At 44.4% G+C, this 18787-nt stretch overlaps 1 protein-coding gene across 2 annotated transcripts in view; it reads left to right on the top strand.

Annotated features, from left to right (window-relative positions):
* The window catches only part of LOC126237527 (phospholipid-transporting ATPase ABCA3), a 707258-nt gene that overhangs the window by 61480 nt on the left and 626991 nt on the right, over positions 1 to 18787 (top strand). For both annotated transcript variants that reach the window (XM_049947708.1, XM_049947709.1), the window contains exon 3: positions 18643 to 18728. In XM_049947708.1, coding sequence (XP_049803665.1) covers positions 18643 to 18728 — 86 coding nt within the window. The remainder of the gene's footprint in view (positions 1 to 18642; positions 18729 to 18787) is intronic.

The following is an 18787-nucleotide window of genomic DNA, read 5'->3' as shown; positions in this document are numbered from 1 at the left end:
CCTTCTAGAGCACGTTGGGTGGCACGGGATACATGCGGACGTGCATTGTCCTGTTGTAACAGCAAGTTCCCTTGCCGGTCTAGGAATGGTAGAACGATGGGTTCGATGACGGTTTGGATGTACCGTGCACTATTCAGTGTCCCCTCGACGATCACCAGTGGTGTACGGCCAGTGTAGGAGATCGCTCCCCACACCATGATGCCGGGTGTTGGCCCTGTGTGCCTCGGTCGTATGCAGTCCTGATTGTGGCGCTCACCTGCACGGCGCCAAACACGCATACGACCATCATTGGCACCAAGGCAGAAGCGACTCTCATCGCTGAAGACGACACGTCTCCATTCGTCCCTCCATTCACGCCTGTCGCGACACCACTGGAGGCGGGCTGCACGATGTTGGGGCGTGAGCGGAAGACGGCCTAACGGTGTGCGGGACCGTAGCCCAGCTTCATGGAGACGGTTGCGAATGGTCCTCGCCGATACCCCAGGAGCAACAGTGTCCCTAATTTGCTGGGAAGTGGCGGTGCGGTCCCCTAGGGCATTGCGTAGGATCCTACGGTCTTGGCGTGCATCCGTGCGTCGCTGCGGTCCGGTCCCAGGTCGACGGGCACGTGCACCTTCCGCCGACCACTGGCGACAACATCGATGTACTGTGGAGACCTCACGCCCCACGTGTTGAGCAATTCGGCGGTACGTCCACCCGGCCTCCCGCATGCCCACTATACGCCCTCGCTCAAAGTCCGTCAACTGCACATACGGTTCACGTCCACGCTGTCGCGGCATGCTACCAGTGTTAAAGACTGCGATGGAGCTCCGTATGCCACGGCAAACTGTCAGACACTGACGGCGGCGGTGCACAAATGCTGCGCAGCTAGCGCCATTCGACGGCCAACACCGCGGTTCCTGGTGTGTCCGCTGTGCCGTGCGTGTGATCATTGCTTGTACAGCCCTCTCGCAGTGTCCGGAGCAAGTATGGTGGGTCTGACACACCGGTGTCAGTGTGTTCTTTTTTCCATTTCCAGGAGTGTATATAAAACGTCAGTGTATGTTGGCTGGATTTACAAGTATCAAAAATAGGAAAAGATTTCGTGGAAGTGGTAAAGCGATAAAAGACGTTACAATTTTAGTAAACTTTAATTTCATCCCTTATTGATCGACAAATATGAGATAGTGGGAGGCTTCTTTGCTACTGGACAATGCGAAAACGAAACCCAACTTGTGCGAGTGTGAATGTATCATAATTTCTTTTCTGCGCCTATAAACGATAACCAGAAATGTTATGCTACTTGAACGTAACGGTATTGTCGCTCGTGTTCCGACGTATCACCAGACCGTTGTGGGAAGTAATCAAACTACTGCCGCGTAAAAAAGTAGGTATATATAGTCGTATCGGGAGGGTAGATTTGAGGTGGTGAATCGTGATTTCGACGCACTGAGGAGTATATCCAAATGGTAAGGGTGATTCATTTCATAAACAGGTGCACAATATAGCAATGCAAGGGTTCAACTCGATTTGCTATAGTGTACAAACAGGACAGGCAATATAGCTGCAACAAGATGGATACACAGAACGTCCCCTCATCGGCTCCCTTAAGTACATCTTCACGTCTTTCTTGTTGCACTATCGACTGCGATGGTGGTTACAGCACACCACCCCACGTCAGTGATGTCTTTCAAACCCTTTCGCCCGCGAGAAAATGGTTCAAATGGCTCTACGCACTATAGGACTTAACATCTGAGGTCATCAGTTGACTAGACTTAGAACTACTTAAACCTAACTAAGCTAAGGACATCACACACATCCATGCCCAAGGCAGGATTCGAACCTGAGACCGTAGCAGGCGTGCGGTTCCGGACTGAAGCGCCTAGAGCCGCTCGGCCACAGAGGTCGGCCCGCCCGCGAGAGCGTTGTCGATTATCACGCAGCGCCAGGCGCCTGTGCTTTACAATACTTGTATGAGAGACTCTTGGTAGGATGCTGCATCTTCTCGAAGCGCTGACTGCAAGACTTAAACATCAAATAATTTCCTAGAACTGAGGAGAATCGAGACGCCTAGCCAATGTGAGTTTGGGCATACTGTAAGTTTTGCAGGTGCTGTACACATATAAACGATAACTGCTCTGCTTGTCTGAAATTTGTATATGTTGCAGTGTAAAGTTACTGCAGCTTATGTTCCGGCATGTGCAAAGAACATAACTGTGTGTCGTATCGTCAGGGAGGTATAAATTAAACACATCAGTAGTTATAAGAGTATGCGAGAGATTTTATGTGGAAAATTATGTGCGCTATAGATATTGAAATATCAACGTGAGATTCGTTCCAGAACCAAAGCCATCAAGAAGGAGACACTTCCAGAAATTCGCTCGGTGTCAGACTGCGGCAGCAATCGCAATGTTTAATTGTAGTTACACCGATAAATATGTCCGTGGTTCCCAACATTCTAGTGAGTATGGAGATGGCTGTAGAAAGCACAGCAGCAAGCAAGCAGGTCGGAGATGGAAACAGCGTCTCAGCGGACGCGTTTATTCTGGGCTGGGGCTGGCCCATCCTTTGTACACCAGTTCAGAAAGTCCGAGAGAGCTTCCGGTATACCACCATCTGGACGGATGAATGGACCACGTGCATTGCAAGTATACTCTGTGGAAATTTAAGAAGATTGAATGTAACGAGTGTTGGCGCTGGGAGTACTATCCTATCACGCTGTACACTCTTTCCTCCCTCTTTCTTCCTCGTGGTGTAGCTGAGAGAACCCGAGAGCTTAGGAACCCTGTAGCACTTTTAAAAAGAAAATGCAGTTAGCATACCTGTAGTGATCGGGAACTCTATGACTACGATTTCATACATCACCGCTTCCAATCGTGACGTCAAATAATAATAGGTTTGGATTATTTAACGACATTTCTCGTAGAAAACATAACATTGTTGTTTACGTATGCAAATCACTCTGCAGTGTAGATCTTTCTTTAGTTCGAGTAGTTTTAAACTGTGCGAAGAAAACTGTTTAAACGCATCTGTTAAAGATTTAATTAATATTTCCCACGACATTTTCAAGGTATGATATTCCACACCAAATTTAATAACCCCTGAACCAAGAAGGTGCGCCAGGAAGCATGGGGCAGTTTGGAGTCCACAGCAGAATGAAACATGCCATGCTAGTTCCCGTGTCATCTGCAAAGCAAACTGCAGGTCTCTCTCGTTTTGTATGCAATGATAATTTTTTAAAGTGTATTTCGAATCAGCCTGCTACTCGTTTTGTGGCGTCGTCGATTTGTGTGTGTGAGATAGCTACCGCATCCGCCTTATATCCCCTAATCACGGTCACATGACCGGAAATTAACTGTGAACAAGGAAGAATGAGACACTGCCTCACTGGTCATTACACGTAATGCACAATGGATGAATCATTCTACAGACATATGGTGCACACACAAGGCTGAAAATGACAGTGGAGAAACGATGTACTCGTAGAATGAAATGGAAGAGCCGATTACTATGGTGGAGCTACAAGTGGCTTTGAAAAGCTTGAAGACCAGTAAAGCTACTGGAATAGACGGAATAAATGCAGAACTATTTAAAGGTGGACGAAAAAAAAATGTTCAAATGTGTGTGAAATCTTATGGGACTTAACTGCTATGGTCATGAGTCCCTAAGCTTACACACTACTTAACCTAAATCATCCTAAGGACAAACACACACACCCATGCCCGAGGGAGGACTCGAACCTCCGCCAGGACCAGCCGCACAGTCCATGACTGCAGCGCTTAAGACCGCTCGGCGGACGTTTCAGTAGATAAAAGACTTCGACAACTAATAACTGAAGGTTGGACGAACTGCAAGAGCCTATATCCTTAATGTAAAGTAGAAGTAAGGTCTCTGTTCAAGAAAGTCAAACGTAGTGACTGTAAAAACTGTCATTACATCGGGCTTCTAAACACTGGCCACTAACTACATTTAATCAATAACCACATGAAGAATAACAGAGAAGCTATTATTTCCGAAGAACAGAAGGGATTTAGATCATGTCGTTCATGCACAGATAAAGTGTTTGTAAATACAGGGTGTTTCAAAAATGACCGGTATATTTGAAACGGCAATAAAAACTAAACGAGCAGCGATAGAAATACACCGTTTGTTGCAATATGCTTGGGACAACAGTACATTTTCAGGCAGACATACTTTCGAAATTACAGAAATTACAATTTTCAACAACAGATGGCGCTGCGGTCTGGGAAACTCTATAGTACGATATTTTCCACATATCCTCCATGCGTAGCAATAATATGGCGTAGTCTCTGAATGAAATTACCCGAAACCTTTGACAACGTGTCTGGCGGAATGGCTTCACATGCAGATGAGATGTACTGCTTCAGCTGTTCAATTGTTTCTGGATTCTGGCGGTACACCTGGTCTTTCAACTGTCCCCACAGAAAGAAGTCACAGGGGTTCATGTCTGGCGAATAGGGAGGCCAATCCACGCCGCCTCCTGTATGTTTCGGATAGCCCAAAGCAATCACACGATCATCGAAATATTCAATCAGGAAATTAAAGACGTCGGCCGTGCGATGTGGCCGGGCACCACAAATTCATGAAGAATGTCCAGATAGCGTGATGCAGTAATCGTTTCGGATCTGAAAAATGGGCCAATGATTCCTTTGGAAGAAATGTCGGCCCAGACCAGTACTTTTTGAGGATGCAGGGGCGATGGGACTGCAACATGGGGCTTTTCGGTTCCCCATATGCGCCAGTTCTGTTTATTGACGAAGCCGTCCAGGTAAAAATAAGCTTCGTCAGTAAACCAAATGCTGCCCACATGCACATCGCCATCATCAATCTTGTGCACTATATCGTTAGCGAATGTCTCTCGTGCAGCAATGGTAGCGGCGCTGAGGGGTTGCCGCGTTTGAATTTTGTATGGATAGAGGTGTAAACTCTGGCGCATGAGACGATACGTGGACGTTGGCGTCATTTGGACCGCAGCTGCAACACGGCGAACGGAAACCCGAGGCCGCTGTTGGATCACCCACTGCACTAGCTGCGCGTTGCCCTCTGTGGTTGCCGTACGCGGTCGCCCTACCTTTCCAGCACGTTCATCCGTCACGTTCCCAGTCCGTTGAAATTTTTCAAACAGATCCTTTATTGACAAACTGCCTATTGGCTTCTGTCTCGGGTTCTTCGGCCGACGTTCATCTAATGATTTTCCTGACGTTTCGCCAGCACGAGTGGCTGGCATTGTCAAAGCTTCACCCTCCATTGCCGGTGGTGAACTGGAGCCGAGCTCGCGGGCGCAGGCTATATGTACCTGGCGCGCCAACGTCCGAGGGCTTCTCCGCGGTCATTTCCGGTGCGGTTCTCCTCTTGCTACCTGCGACGGTCGTTCGCTGCAGTACGGGAAGCCAGGATCCGTTGACCTTAAGGCTTTCCTGCGCCCGCGAGCTCGGCTCCAGTTCACCACCGACAATGGAGGGTGAAGCTTTGACAATGCCAGCCACTCGTGCTGGCGAAACGTCAGGAAAATCATTAGATGAACGTCGGCCGAAGAACCCGAGACAGAAGCCAATAGGCAGTTTGTCAACAAGTGGCCACGAAAGCCTCAACAATTTTGTAGATCCTTTATTGTATCGCTTTTCGGTCCTTTGGTTACATTGAACCTCCGTTGAAAACTTCGTCTTGTTGCAACAACACTGTGTTCTAGGCGGTGGAATTCCAACACCAGAAAAATCCTCTGTACCTTGTTCCCGTTTAAGGACTGATTCACCTGACACATTGGTAAATTTGATTTGAGGCTATATATCATTTCTCATGAGTAGACAGCATATTTCCCTTTAAATAATTAAAAACCATCACACGGTTATAAAATGTAAATAACAATTCAGGAATTTGTATTTGTTGAAAATGAGTTTCACCTTAAATACTATTCCATAAACCCTGGAGACGCGAAATAATTCATGCCATATTTCACATCCCAGTTGCTCCTGTCACCAGCGGATGACTGCACTGTAGAAAACGAGCAATGTTCGTTCTTTGTGCCACATTTTTCTTTGAGGTTATTAGTGCAACTAATAGATGGCGGCACTGTAGAAATGTAGATAGTTCATTCTTTGTACCACGAGTAGGTCTCACTGTACCAACAGATAGCGCCAGTGTTAACCCTTTAACTTCTAAAAAATTATGTTCCAAAAAATAAGTTTTATTGATGAAAACCGTCCTATAATGAATGATATTATATACAGACATATAAAGCTAGCTTTTATAGCTCAAAATGACGAGTTACAAATTTTTGGACATAAATACCAAGTATAAAATAGCAAGTACAATCATGCACTGGAACTTGACTAAAATATCCCGAAACTTGAAGCCACTTTTTAGCTTCCTTGTTGTTATAGAGTCTAACAATGTATTTCACAATCGTTTCCTAGAACAACTGATGTGTTTGTGTCGAACCACTGGTGAGCACTTGTCACTCAACTGGAAGCTATCGCCATTTTCAGTACCTAATGAAGTAACGTCGCATTGTTCTTCACCACTTTCTGAGCCACTAAATTCAATTTCAAACTCAAGATCACCAAAGCCACCCTTTTTCGAAAGCAGTGCCTAAATAACAATACAGGACAGAGGCTGAAAGCATGTATTTTGTTGCTGACTATCCAAAGCTGCAAAGAGAAAGATGATATTGAGTGGCAACCACGTCAACCGAAAGACTACAGCCAGCTTCTCAAGTGGCCAACCACTTGATTATCAGTACGGAAACAGAGATAATTTCTGCTCTTACGTTGTCTGAGTATACTCGGGATCTTAAGATTCTGTCAAAATAATAAAAACGAGATAACTCGGGATTTTACGTCAAAAGGCTAAAAAAAAACATAACAGAGTCGTAAATTAATTGTTTTACACATCTAAGATGTTGAAATATGCGAAAATTTCTGCAAAACATGTAGGCAGCGCAAAAAGTGAGATGTTTACATGGGTTATATAGGACCTAGTTGAGGTTAAGTACATGGTAAAACGCTGTAAGACTCAAAATAGTTCAAATGACTCACAGCACTGAGGTCATCAGTCCTCTAGAACTTAGAACTATTTAAACCTAACTAACCTAAGGACATCACACACATCCATGCCCGAGGCAGGACTCGAACCTACGACCGTAACTGTCGCGCGGTTCCAGACTGAAGCGCCTAGAACCGCTCGGTCACACCGGCCGGCTCTAGGACTCAAAACAATCAATGTGACGTCACAGTATTCTAAAAAGTCTACAAGAAATACGGCTGCAGTGCGAATGAAAGTGCAAGTTAATCTCTACAGATACAGATATTCGTTAAATTAGTCCCCAAAGTTGTAAAGAATGTATTCAAATCCTAGATTTCTATGCCTAATAATAGCTGACATTACCAAATGCTGCTATTATTTCAAATGACATGGACCAACTAAAGGCTTTGTACAGTAACAACAGTTTGGAATCAGAACTACTGCAGCAAAGATCTCAAAAAAGCTTTTTAGACTTTGTTCACCACACACACACACACACACACACACACACACACACACACACACACACTTTCAGACCAAAATTATTAGTCCAGAATGAGATTTTCACTCTGCAGCGGAGTGTGAGCTGATATGAAACTTTCTGGCAGATTAAAACTGTGTGCCGGACCGAGACTCGAACTCGGGACCTGTGCCTTTCGCGGGCAAGTGCTCTACCAACTGAGCTACCGAAGCACGACTCACGCCCCGTCTTCACAGCTTTACTTCTGCCAGTACCTCGCTTCCTACCTTCCAAACTTTACAGAAGCTCTCCTACGAACCTTGCAGAACTAGCACTCCTGAAAGAAAGGATATAGCGGAGACATGGCATAGCCACAGCCTGGGGGATATTTCCAGAATGAGTCGTGCTTGGGTAGCTCAGTTGGTAGAGCACTTGCCCGCGAAAGGCAAAGGTCGCGAGTTCGAGTCTCGGTCTGGCACACAGTTTTAATCTGCCAGGAAGTTTCATATCAGCGCACACTCCGCTGTAGAGTGAATATATCATTCTGGAAATATCCCCCAGGCTGTGGCTAAGCCATGTCTCCGCTATATCCTTTCTTTCAGGAGTACTAGTTCTGCAAGTTTCGCAGGAGAGCTTCTGTAAAGTTTGGAAGGTAGGAGACGAGGTACTGGTAGACGTAAAGCTGTGAGGACGGGGCGTGAGTCGTGCTTGAGTAACTCAGTTGGTAGAGCACTTTCCCGCGAAAGGCAAAGGTCCCGAGTTCGAGTCTCGGTCCAGCACACAGTTTTAAGCTGCCAGGAAGTTTCAAAAGTATTAGTGTCTAATGCAGAAAAGCAATGATGTGCTAGCAGACGGCATTTCCCCATGTAAGCGAGGAATCAAGCGGAAATCACCGTAAGTACAATTCAACATATTCTTAACGAACCGCTTTTCGATCTAAAAGCAAATCAAAATGTAAATAAGTTAACTACAGACCACTGATGATGCTTTACCTCAATAAAGCGAAACGCGTCTGGTGAAAAAAAAATCACGCATTTTTGTAGTTGCAGTGACAGAACAAAAATATCCTCAAGAATTGTAAAGCAACTACGGACACTGCAACCACACAAATGACGAATCAAAAGATAATTAATATAACGGAAAATTTTTACGACATGTTTTACACGTTTTAGTTACTTCCACTATCTGTACCTGGCACCGCCCTTGTTAAGCTCGCCAGTTATACTGGTTTTCAATACTGGCGCCATGAAGATGTGCAAATAATGTGCATTATTAAGAGATGTGTGGCTGGCGGATACATTCACCTTAGCAATTTACGCATCTAAGTTCGCGCTTCCACTGTCTCTCACTACGGTAACCGCTGGAACAGTCTATTATACTATATTAACTTTCCTTTGAACAGAGAGATAGTTTAGTTACCTCTTCTTTCTTGAAGAAGAAGATGCAGCATCCAGCTGCATAATAAAGAATGCAGTGTAATACAATCATGAGTAATGTCGCCATCTGTTCGAAGTTTAGAGGCTACGGTGTATCTACATATCATTTTCAGAATGAAGCAATTTAGAAAGGAAAGAAACTACCTTCCTTTCCAGAAGGTGTGTTGTAAAAACATTTACACAAATATATATTGTTGTCTGACCTACACGCAGTACGTCCTCTCAGAATCAAATGTCCAAATGTGTGTGAGTTCTTCAGGGACCAAACTGCAGAGGTCATCGGTCCCTAGACTTACACACTTCAACTAACTTATGCTAAGAACAACACACACACCCACGGCCGAGGGAGGACTCGAACCTCCGGCGGGAGGAGACTCAGAATCACGAAAGGGAAGGGACCGATAGTAGAAGAGTGAAACATTACAATACAGATGTACAGGGTGGTCCATCTGAAGTTTCGGATGAGATTATCTCGAAAACTATACATCGGGTAAAAATAGCGGGTAAGACAAGTTCGTAAGCTCATAGGGGGTCATCAAATGGTACTACTCGTCACCTCTAACCCCCACCCCCTTGGGTGGGGCGGGGGGGGGGGGGTGGAGGACTTTTAAATCTTAAATGGAAACACCCACTTTTTATTGCAGATTCGGATTCTCCCTAAAAGAAATCAAATTTCGTCTGAAACATTTTTTTTAAACCATTGACAGTTGGCGCTGAAATCGAGGAAAAAATAAAATTGGGGAAGAAATCTGATTTATTTAGAATTATCCGAGAAAGACGCATTAAATCGATAAAAAATGTGCACCAATTCTTTCGTAACGCCAAATTAAGCTATTTTTGTACAAAATGTACTGTATCCTACTTTTAGCGTTACCCATGAAGAACGACATGGACATAGTAGAATGATGTTCCCATGGTGTGCTTCATTAGTGAGAGTCCCCTTGCCTCTCACATGATGGGGTGCTTCATTAGTGAGAGTCCCCTTGTCTCTTACATGATGGGGTGCTTCATTAGTGAGAGTCCCCTTGCCTCCCACATGTTGGGGTGCTTCATTAGTGTGAGTCCCCTTGTCTCTTACATGATGGGGTGCTTAATTAGTGAGAGTCCCCTTGCCTCCCACATGTTGGGGTGCTTCATTAGTGTGAGTCCCCTTGTCTCTTACATGATGGGGTGCTTCATTAGTGAGAGTCCCCTTGTCTCTTACATGATGGGGTGCTTCATTAGTGAGAGTCCCCTTGTCTCTTACATGATGGGGTGCTTCATTAGTGAGAGTCCCCTTGTCTCTTACATGATGGGGTGCTTCATTAGTGAGAGTCCCCTTGCCTCCCACATGTTGGGGTGCTTCATTAGTGTGAGTCCCCTTGTCTCTTACATGATGGGGTGCTTCATTAGTGAGAGTCCCCTTGTCTCTTACATGATGGGTTGCTTCATTAGTGAGAGTCCCCTTGTCTCTTACATGATGGGGTGCTTCATTAGTGAGAGTCCCCTTGTCTCTTACATGATGGGGTGTTTCATTAGTGAGAGTCCCCTTGCCTCCCACATGTTGGGGTGCTTCATTAGTGTGAGTCCCCTTGCCTCTCACAATGTGGGGTGCTTAACTGATGAAATTAGCCACGAAGAAATTGTCCAAAATTATCTCCATTTGCTTCAATGCATAAAGTCAATCGTCTGCGAAAGTTGTCCACAGTTTTGAGCAGCACATCCCGTGGTATGGCTACACACGCTCTTCTAATGCGTTGATCAATATCGTTTCGGGTTGTGGGCTGTCTTTCATAAACAATATTTTTTAAATAACCCCAGAAGAAAAAATCAGGAGATGTTAGGTCTGGTGAACGTGGAGGCCACTGAATTTGTCTGCCCCGTCCTATCCACCGACCAGGGTACCGTAAATTTAAAACGTTCCGCACATTTTTAGCATAATTGGGAGCTGATCCGTCCTGTTGGAACCACTTCGTTGCCTAGTTTCTAAATCAACATCTTCCATTAGCTCCAACAAATCATCGCGGAGAAGTTATAAATAAGATCCCCCAGTAACATTTCGGTCAAAAAATAATAATAAAAAAAACGGTCCTATAAAGTAGCCATTTAAAATTCCACACCTGACCATGAACGACCATTTGTGTTGATTGTCAATGGGTCTGTGCCAGTGTGGATTGACAGGGGACCAATAATGACAATCATAACGATTTAATTCGCCATTGTTTAAGATGTGGCTTCATCGGTGAACATTACGTATATAAAAAAATAATTGTCTCCTCCTATCATTTCCAAGGTCCATTAGCAGAATGCCTGTGTCAGTGTGATATGATACGCATGATAATTATATGCCTTCAAAATCCTGAAAGCAGTTGATTTCAGTATTCCAGTTTGTCTCTGAATCGCACGACTACTAATTTCACGATCGAGTTGAACACAGGCGAGAACGGTTAGGGTACGAGCTTCATTTTCATTGTATTCGCAATGACGAGGTGGACGGTGCATGTATCCATTTCGAACTCGTTGAGTGCAATTTCGAATAATGTTTTCGGTTGGACGTCGTCTGTTTACGAAACGATCCACATACAATTGCGCAGCTGCAGCGTAATTGTTATGGCATTCACCTAAAATTAACATCATATCAACAATCTCTGTAGGAGGATAGTGAACCATGTTTCGCTAAAGAATAATTTACTTTCGTCAGTTGATGTTTACGGTTCATAATCTGAAAGTGAAGTGACGTCTGATCGCATTGCACCGATCTTTATACTGAGCCATAGTTCGCAATTTGGCCACGATAGACTTACAGTCAGGTGAGTAATGCAACTGTGAAGAGTTCCCTAACGAGATTTTAATACTATTCCCCCTCCGTCCATCAAAAATTGTGGCGGTAGGATACATTTTGTAAAAAAAAATAGCTTAATTTGGCGTAATGAAAGAATTGGTGCACATTTTCTACCGATCTGATGCGTCCTTCTAGGAACATTCTAAATAAATCAGAGTTCTTACCCAATTTTACTTTTTTCTCGATTTCAGCGCCATCTGTCAATGGTTTAAAAAAAGTTTCAGGCAAAATTTGATTACTTTTTATGGAGAATCCGAATCTGCAATGAAAGATTGGGGTTTCCATTTAAGATCTACATCTACATCTACATCTATACTCCGCGAGCCACCTTACGGTGTGTGGCGGAGGGTACTTATTGTACCACTATCTGATCCCCCCTTCCCTGTTCCAGTCACGAATTGTGCGTGGGAAGAACGACTGCTTGTAAGTCTCCGTATTTGCTCTAATTTCTCGGATCTTTTCGTTGTGATCATTACGCGAGATATATGTGGGCGGTAGTAATATGTTGCCCATCTCTTCCCGGAATGTGCTCTCTCGTAATTTCGATAATAAACCTCTCCGTATTGCGTAACGCCTTTCTTGAAGTGTCCGCCACTGGAGCTTGTTCAGCATCTCCGTAACGCTCTCGCGCTGACTAAATGTCCCCATGACGAATCGCGCTGCTTTTCGCTGGATCATGTCTATCTCTTCTATTAATCCAACCTGGTAAGGGTCCCATACTGATGAGCAATACTCAAGAATCGGACGAACAAGCGTTTTGTAAGCTACTTCTTTCGTCGATGAGTCACATTTTCTTAGAATTCTTCCTATGAATCTCAACCTGGCGCCTGCTTTTCCCACTATTTGTTTTATGTGATCATTCCACTTCAGATCGCTCCGGATAGTAACTCCTAAGTATTTTACGGTCGTTACCGCTTCCAATGATTTACCACCTATGGCATAATCGTACTGAAATGGATTTCTGCCCCTGTGTATGCGCATTATATTACATTTATCTACGTTTAGGGAAAGCTGCCAGCTGTCGCACCATTCATTAATCCTCTGCAGGTCTTCCTGGAGTACGTACGAGTCTTCTGATGTTGCTACTTTCTTGTAGACAACCGTGTCATCTGCAAATAGCCTCACGGAGCTACCGATGTTGTCAACTAAGTCATTTATGTATATTGTAAACAATAAAGGTCCTATCACGCTTCCTTGCGGTACTCCCGAAATTACCTCTACATCTGCAGATTTTGAACCGTTAAGAATGACATGTTGTGTTCTTTCTTCTAGGAAATCAAAAAAATGGTTCAAATGGCTCTGAGCACTATGGGACTCAACATCTTAGGTCATAAGTCCCCTAGAACTTAGAACTACTTAAACCTAACTAACCTAAGGACATCACACACACCCATGCCCGAGGCAGGATTCGAACCTGCGACCGTAGCAGTCCCGCGGTTCCGGACTGCAGCGCCAGAACCGCTAGACCACCGCGGCCGGCTAGGAAATCCTGAATCCAATCACAAACCTGGTCCGATATTCCGTAAGCTCGTATTTTTTTCACTAAACGTAAGTGCGGAACCGTATCAAATGCCTTCCTGAAGTCCAGGAATACGGCATCAATCCAAGGGGGTGGGGGCTGGGGGGTCACGTGTAGTACCATGTGACGTCCCCCTCTGAGCTTACAAACTTGTCTTACCCACTATTTTTACCCGATATATAGTTTTCGAGATAATCTCATCCGAAACTTCAGATGGACCACCCTGTACGTTCACCTTTCTTTTCGTACATATCTCTTTTTTCCGCAGGCTTATTTATATTGCGCCTTTGCCCGACACAGTGTTCTGATATTTACTAGATGACGTATGCCTTATGGCTAAACCAAATTAAGATCTATCACAAGCTGCAGCGGTGTCAGCGATCAACAACAAGCTGACATTGCTAACATAGTACTCTAAAACCATGTCACTCTATGTTCATAAGATTCGTGTAGACAGCTGTACATGTAGCATTCTGGCTGGCCTACCGGCTCGCTTTACAATACTAGCATATGGCGATGGTGATGGAAATACGGTTTGCCAATGCAAATTTCCGAATATGGTCTATACCTCGTAGTCCGAACGCTGTTGTATGTGATTCAGACACTCATTAATAATACTACTTAATAAGACGTGTATAACACATCATAAAGTTTGTGGGTGGGATTATGAATTGCACTAGGTACCTCTGTATACTAGCTTACCAATTTGCTTTATAACAGGCACATATAAAATTTTAAACTGTAGAATTTACATTTCCCGAAGGGAAACAAATGCTATTTGCTGATACTGTTTTAATTACATCGAAAAAATCTCTAACTGTAGGTGCTATAGGCTCCCAACTCACAACACACGAGAAAATGGAGAAATGGTTCAAATGGCTCTGAGCACTATGGGACTCAACTGCTGAGGTCATTAGTCCCCTAGAACTTAGAACTAGTTAAACCTAACTAACCTAAGGACACCACAAACATCCATGCCCGAGGCAGGATTCGAACCTGCGACCGTAGCGGTCTTGCGGTTCCAGACTGCAGCGCCTTTAACCGCACGGCCACTTCGGCCGGCGAGAAAATGGAGAGTGCACGTTTAACACAAGTAGTAATGTGTGTACATAACATGGGGTGGAACATGGTTCCCACCTCGTCCTGGACGCAGGTTTCACCCAGACGAGGCCACCAACCACATGTTGTTCAAATGACACTCCTTTATTCGAAATATTTGCCAAAAGTTTAAAATTTGATACAGCGTTCGCTGTAATTACTTTTTTTTTTTCGTTCGACACATAGCATCTGCAAGTCAGTGTACTTAACAAGAATCAGAAAGGAACATTTGGAGAGCCACAGAGTACGTGCTGACAACAGATCATCCTTTTCGTGTCAAAGTTACGAAACACCATCGTAATGAAAACACAGTGTTTCAACACTGTTGCCAGTGTAAAAGTACTTTGCTTCACTTATTTCACCCAGTAGCTGAACTGAAATGACATTGTAATAGTTCACTTCGGCGGTACAAAACAGTGTAGCCGTGATGCCTAAAACACTGTTGAGGCGCAGTGTATATTCCAAAGAGGTGATGTGATTAACTCCAAATTGCAGTACGATAAGACGATCGAGTGCATGGATCTAAGTTCAGTCAACATTCGTCGTTCGAAGTGCAGTTCAACCACAGTTAACACCAAGAGAAGACGGAGTGCTGTCGCAGCACCGCGCCTTACAATTCGTTCTGGTGAACACACAGCGTTCGCCACGACCTCCACGATCCGTACTGTCCTCTCTTGTACAGCTTCAAGCCCCAGTGTTGGCGGTTCGAGGCAACACCGACTCAAAGGAAGTCCTCGGCGCTTGTTCGTGACGTCACGCCAGCTAGGCACGGCGAACGCCAGGTCTGTTGCAGGCATACTCATAATGGTGGTGTCTCCCTCTCTGACACAGGAAAATGTGAAACTACTGGCTGTGTTGACCAACACACATTGTTCTGAGAGATTTCTGCAATCAGTTGATTGTGCAATTCATTACACTTCTTAACAAATAGTGTACTCCTGAACTTAAATTTCCATCTGTTTTAAGGATTGACATACAAAAACAACTTCATGGTCCAGCAGCAACAGAATTCGTGCTTCTTTACCTTATTTGTAAATCTGAGGAAGCTGCGTTTGTAGTGGGTTGCTTTTACTGAACATATTGGTGCTCTTAAATCTTGGTTGACTATGGGGTGAGGAGCACTGAATGTTAATGAAATATCTTGCGATTGTACACGTTGGGGGAGGGGGAGGGGGTGGGGGACAGAAGAAGAGGCAAAAGAGAGATACTTGTTTTATCAAATAAAATTTTTTTATCTTATAGTTTCTCCTTTCAGTTGCAAGAGGGGAATATAATGTGCATGTGTAAAGAAGTTTAAGCTCAGCAGTATTTTCGATGTATGAAGCTATTTTGTTTCCTGCTTAGAATTCCTTTCGTTGAAAACGACTGTAATCTAATGACTGGCAACAGTTGGACATTTACACAAGTAAATTAGTTCACATTTCCAGTGACGATGTCAAACGAAAATGAATAAATAAATAAAAGAAACGAGTTCATTGTAAGGGGGTTCTGGTAAGTTTCGATGACAAAATGGATCAAGTAAATATAGTTACTTGAATGTAAAATCTCCGAAGCTTGCAATGGGGCAAAGCATCATCTCATATTGATCTACGTTTGTTTCGACAGGATTCAGTAATACAGAACTATGATGTTCATTTGTAGTTTTACGATTGCTCGCCCAGGCGTTTCTGCCTGCAGCAGAGGTGGCGTTCGCTGTGCCTAGCTGACGTGACGTCACCAACAAGCGCCGAGGCCTTCCTTTGAGTCGGTGTTGTTCGAGGCCGGCCCGGCCGTCTCTTCTTCACCAGCTACGCACAGCTGCTCCCCAGCCTCCCAGGCCGCAGCATACCTCCCGGTCCCAGTAGGGCACGTGGAACGGACTTCCTTCAGCCGGTCGGCCGGGCGGCTGATCCAAAATGTGCGAGCCTCTGGCACACTTTTCAAAAATTATGCTTAGTGTTACCAATATTTGTTGAAAGACAGAACCACCTATGATTCGCAATGAGTTAACTGGTTTTATGGGACAAATGCTACATCAACTAATCCTACTGTGTCTGATTTAAGAGCACTGCTCAATTTATTTTATGACATTTCCTTTGCAAAACATCCTCAAGAACTTAGGTACCTCGGATGAAGCTCTGTGCCAGAATACCTCAATTCAGATACCTAGTTTCATCGAAACGTCATTGTTGTGATTACTATTAATTAATGAAAATAGAATTGGGGAGAAGAGCAGTTTGTGGTACAACTTGACTAAAAGAAGGGATCGGTTGGTAGGACATGTTCTGAGGCATCAAAGGATCACCAATTTAGTATTGGAGGGCAACGTGGAGGGTAAAAATCGTAGAGGGAGACCGAGAGATGAACACACTAAGCAGATTCAGAAGGATGTAGGCTGCAGTAAGTACTGGGAGATGAAGAAGCTTGCACAGGATAGAGTAGCATGGTGAGATGCATCAAACCAGTCTCTGGACTGAAGACCACCGCAACAACAATGAAAATATCGTAACTGAAACCGATAAAAATGCATTGATAACGTTGCCTTGACTAAATCCGATCTCACCTTTGTATTCTACTAATCATACACAGTCATTTACATACAACACTGTGTCCAGTCTGTGTTTTAACATTTTCGTAATGATCTTCGCTTTGTGTTTCTAGCGCTTACGTCGTCATGTCAGCCTGGTTCAGCCAAACATGCTTTGCATGTGAGCAGAACTGGCTGTCTGCGAGGGAGTCGGTTTTATATCTCGATGTACTGTGTATTACGTAAAATAGCCTCGACTGTAATTTGAAATTACGTTAATATAATTATAATTTTGTGATTGGTACGTGTGGCTCGGCTGAATGAGGTGACAAGGCCACATTATGATGGAAGCTTAGGAGCGCAGCTAGAAGCAGAGCAGGGTGGGGCAGGCAGCCTGCAGGTAGGTGGGTAGGTGGCGTGGGCGGGTGAGCGGAACACAATCAATCGATCAATTGTTCTTTGCCAGGCCGAGCAATTCTGACATCCACTGGGCAATTGATTAATATCCACGGTTGACAGAAAACAGAAATTACTAATGGATAGGTTGTTTAGGAGTGGTCTCGCACCCAGGACAGCAACCTAACTACGTTATTTGGCAGTTACGCCAGCCGACAAAGGAAAGCAGGAGACTCCTTAACGTGACTCCGCACGCTGCTCTATGCTAAGTAAGGCTTGCCCTGTACCCTGTTCCATTTTTTAGAACTTTTATAGAACGCTGTTGTCCAAACTGCTTGCACTGTGCTACACTGAAGCCCCTTTTACGCGACCGACTTTCTTGTCTCAACTGACTACTCTTCTACCTGCAGCGCCCCTGGCGTTTCATTCGTGTACTGACTCTCGTCTGTCGTCTGCTCATTTTCGTTTACACGTCAGCGCCAAAATTGCCGGTGTTGCGAAAGGTGCCTGCTGTGCAGTTTGGCATCTGAACCCTGAAAGTGGGGTTATGAGGTCCTATCCTTGTTAGGGAGCACTCAAAATATAGTAACAAAATGAAAGAACAAGCAACGACAATAGAGTTTATTAATGGCTGAAGCAGAATTCACGGTGGAAGTTCTTATCAAAAGAGACGTGGTGAACTGTTCACACTCCAGATGACTGAAAAATAGGAAAAGTGTCAGCCAAGCATTTCGGAACATATACATTTGTTACTAGAGATAATACTCACTTGGAAGAAAATCAGACAATATGTAGAACGCAGGAAACAGCGGCTTTTTGCTTTATGCTTTATAACTTGTTTTCTTGCTAACTGCCAAATAACAACGAAAATTATTCTTCTCGTCCTGTAATTTTGACTTTTTCACTGTTAAAATAATTTTGATTACACACGTTTACATATTTATGCTCTTCTTTATGTATAGTATAGGTTTTCTTCTCTGTAGAACGTAAATACTTTTTGCTTTCAAATATTCCGTCTCTCTTGTAGACTAGAAGAACACTACTAGGAAAAAATACGAAGACCTTGTGTAACTTCCCAGGTGCTACGGAAACAAAGCAAACACCACAATAAAGATTAAGAAGGCACGAAAGGTTATAACTTCCGATATTAGCAGATTAGTAGTCTCTCGTCTATGAGCGTGTGCAGTGTGCAACATACTCGGAAATTAAAGTTCCGTACTCGTTACAATCTATAAATAATTGACATCGTAGACGCACACGCGGCACTGTCGGTTGCTGATTTACGCGCAGGCACTAGGAGCGCAAGCAATCGGAGTAGTCGGACCAGAAAATCCCTGGTGTAAGACGGGCTCGGCTGACGCCAGCTAACTCGGCTGTCTGTTTCAGTTCCTACGCGAGGGTCGCGTGGAGCCCGGCGCACGGCGCGCTGTCTGCAGTCATGGAGCGGGCGGCGGCCCGCCTCAACGTGACCGGTGAGTACAGTCCAGCCAGCTCTCTCTCTCTCTCTCTCTCTGTGTGTGTGTGTGTGTGT

Source organism: Schistocerca nitens, chromosome 2 (assembly GCF_023898315.1).
Source record: "Schistocerca nitens isolate TAMUIC-IGC-003100 chromosome 2, iqSchNite1.1, whole genome shotgun sequence".
In the NCBI taxonomy this organism is placed as follows: domain Eukaryota; kingdom Metazoa; phylum Arthropoda; class Insecta; order Orthoptera; family Acrididae; genus Schistocerca; species Schistocerca nitens.
This window is presented reverse-complemented; position numbering and strand designations above follow the sequence as displayed.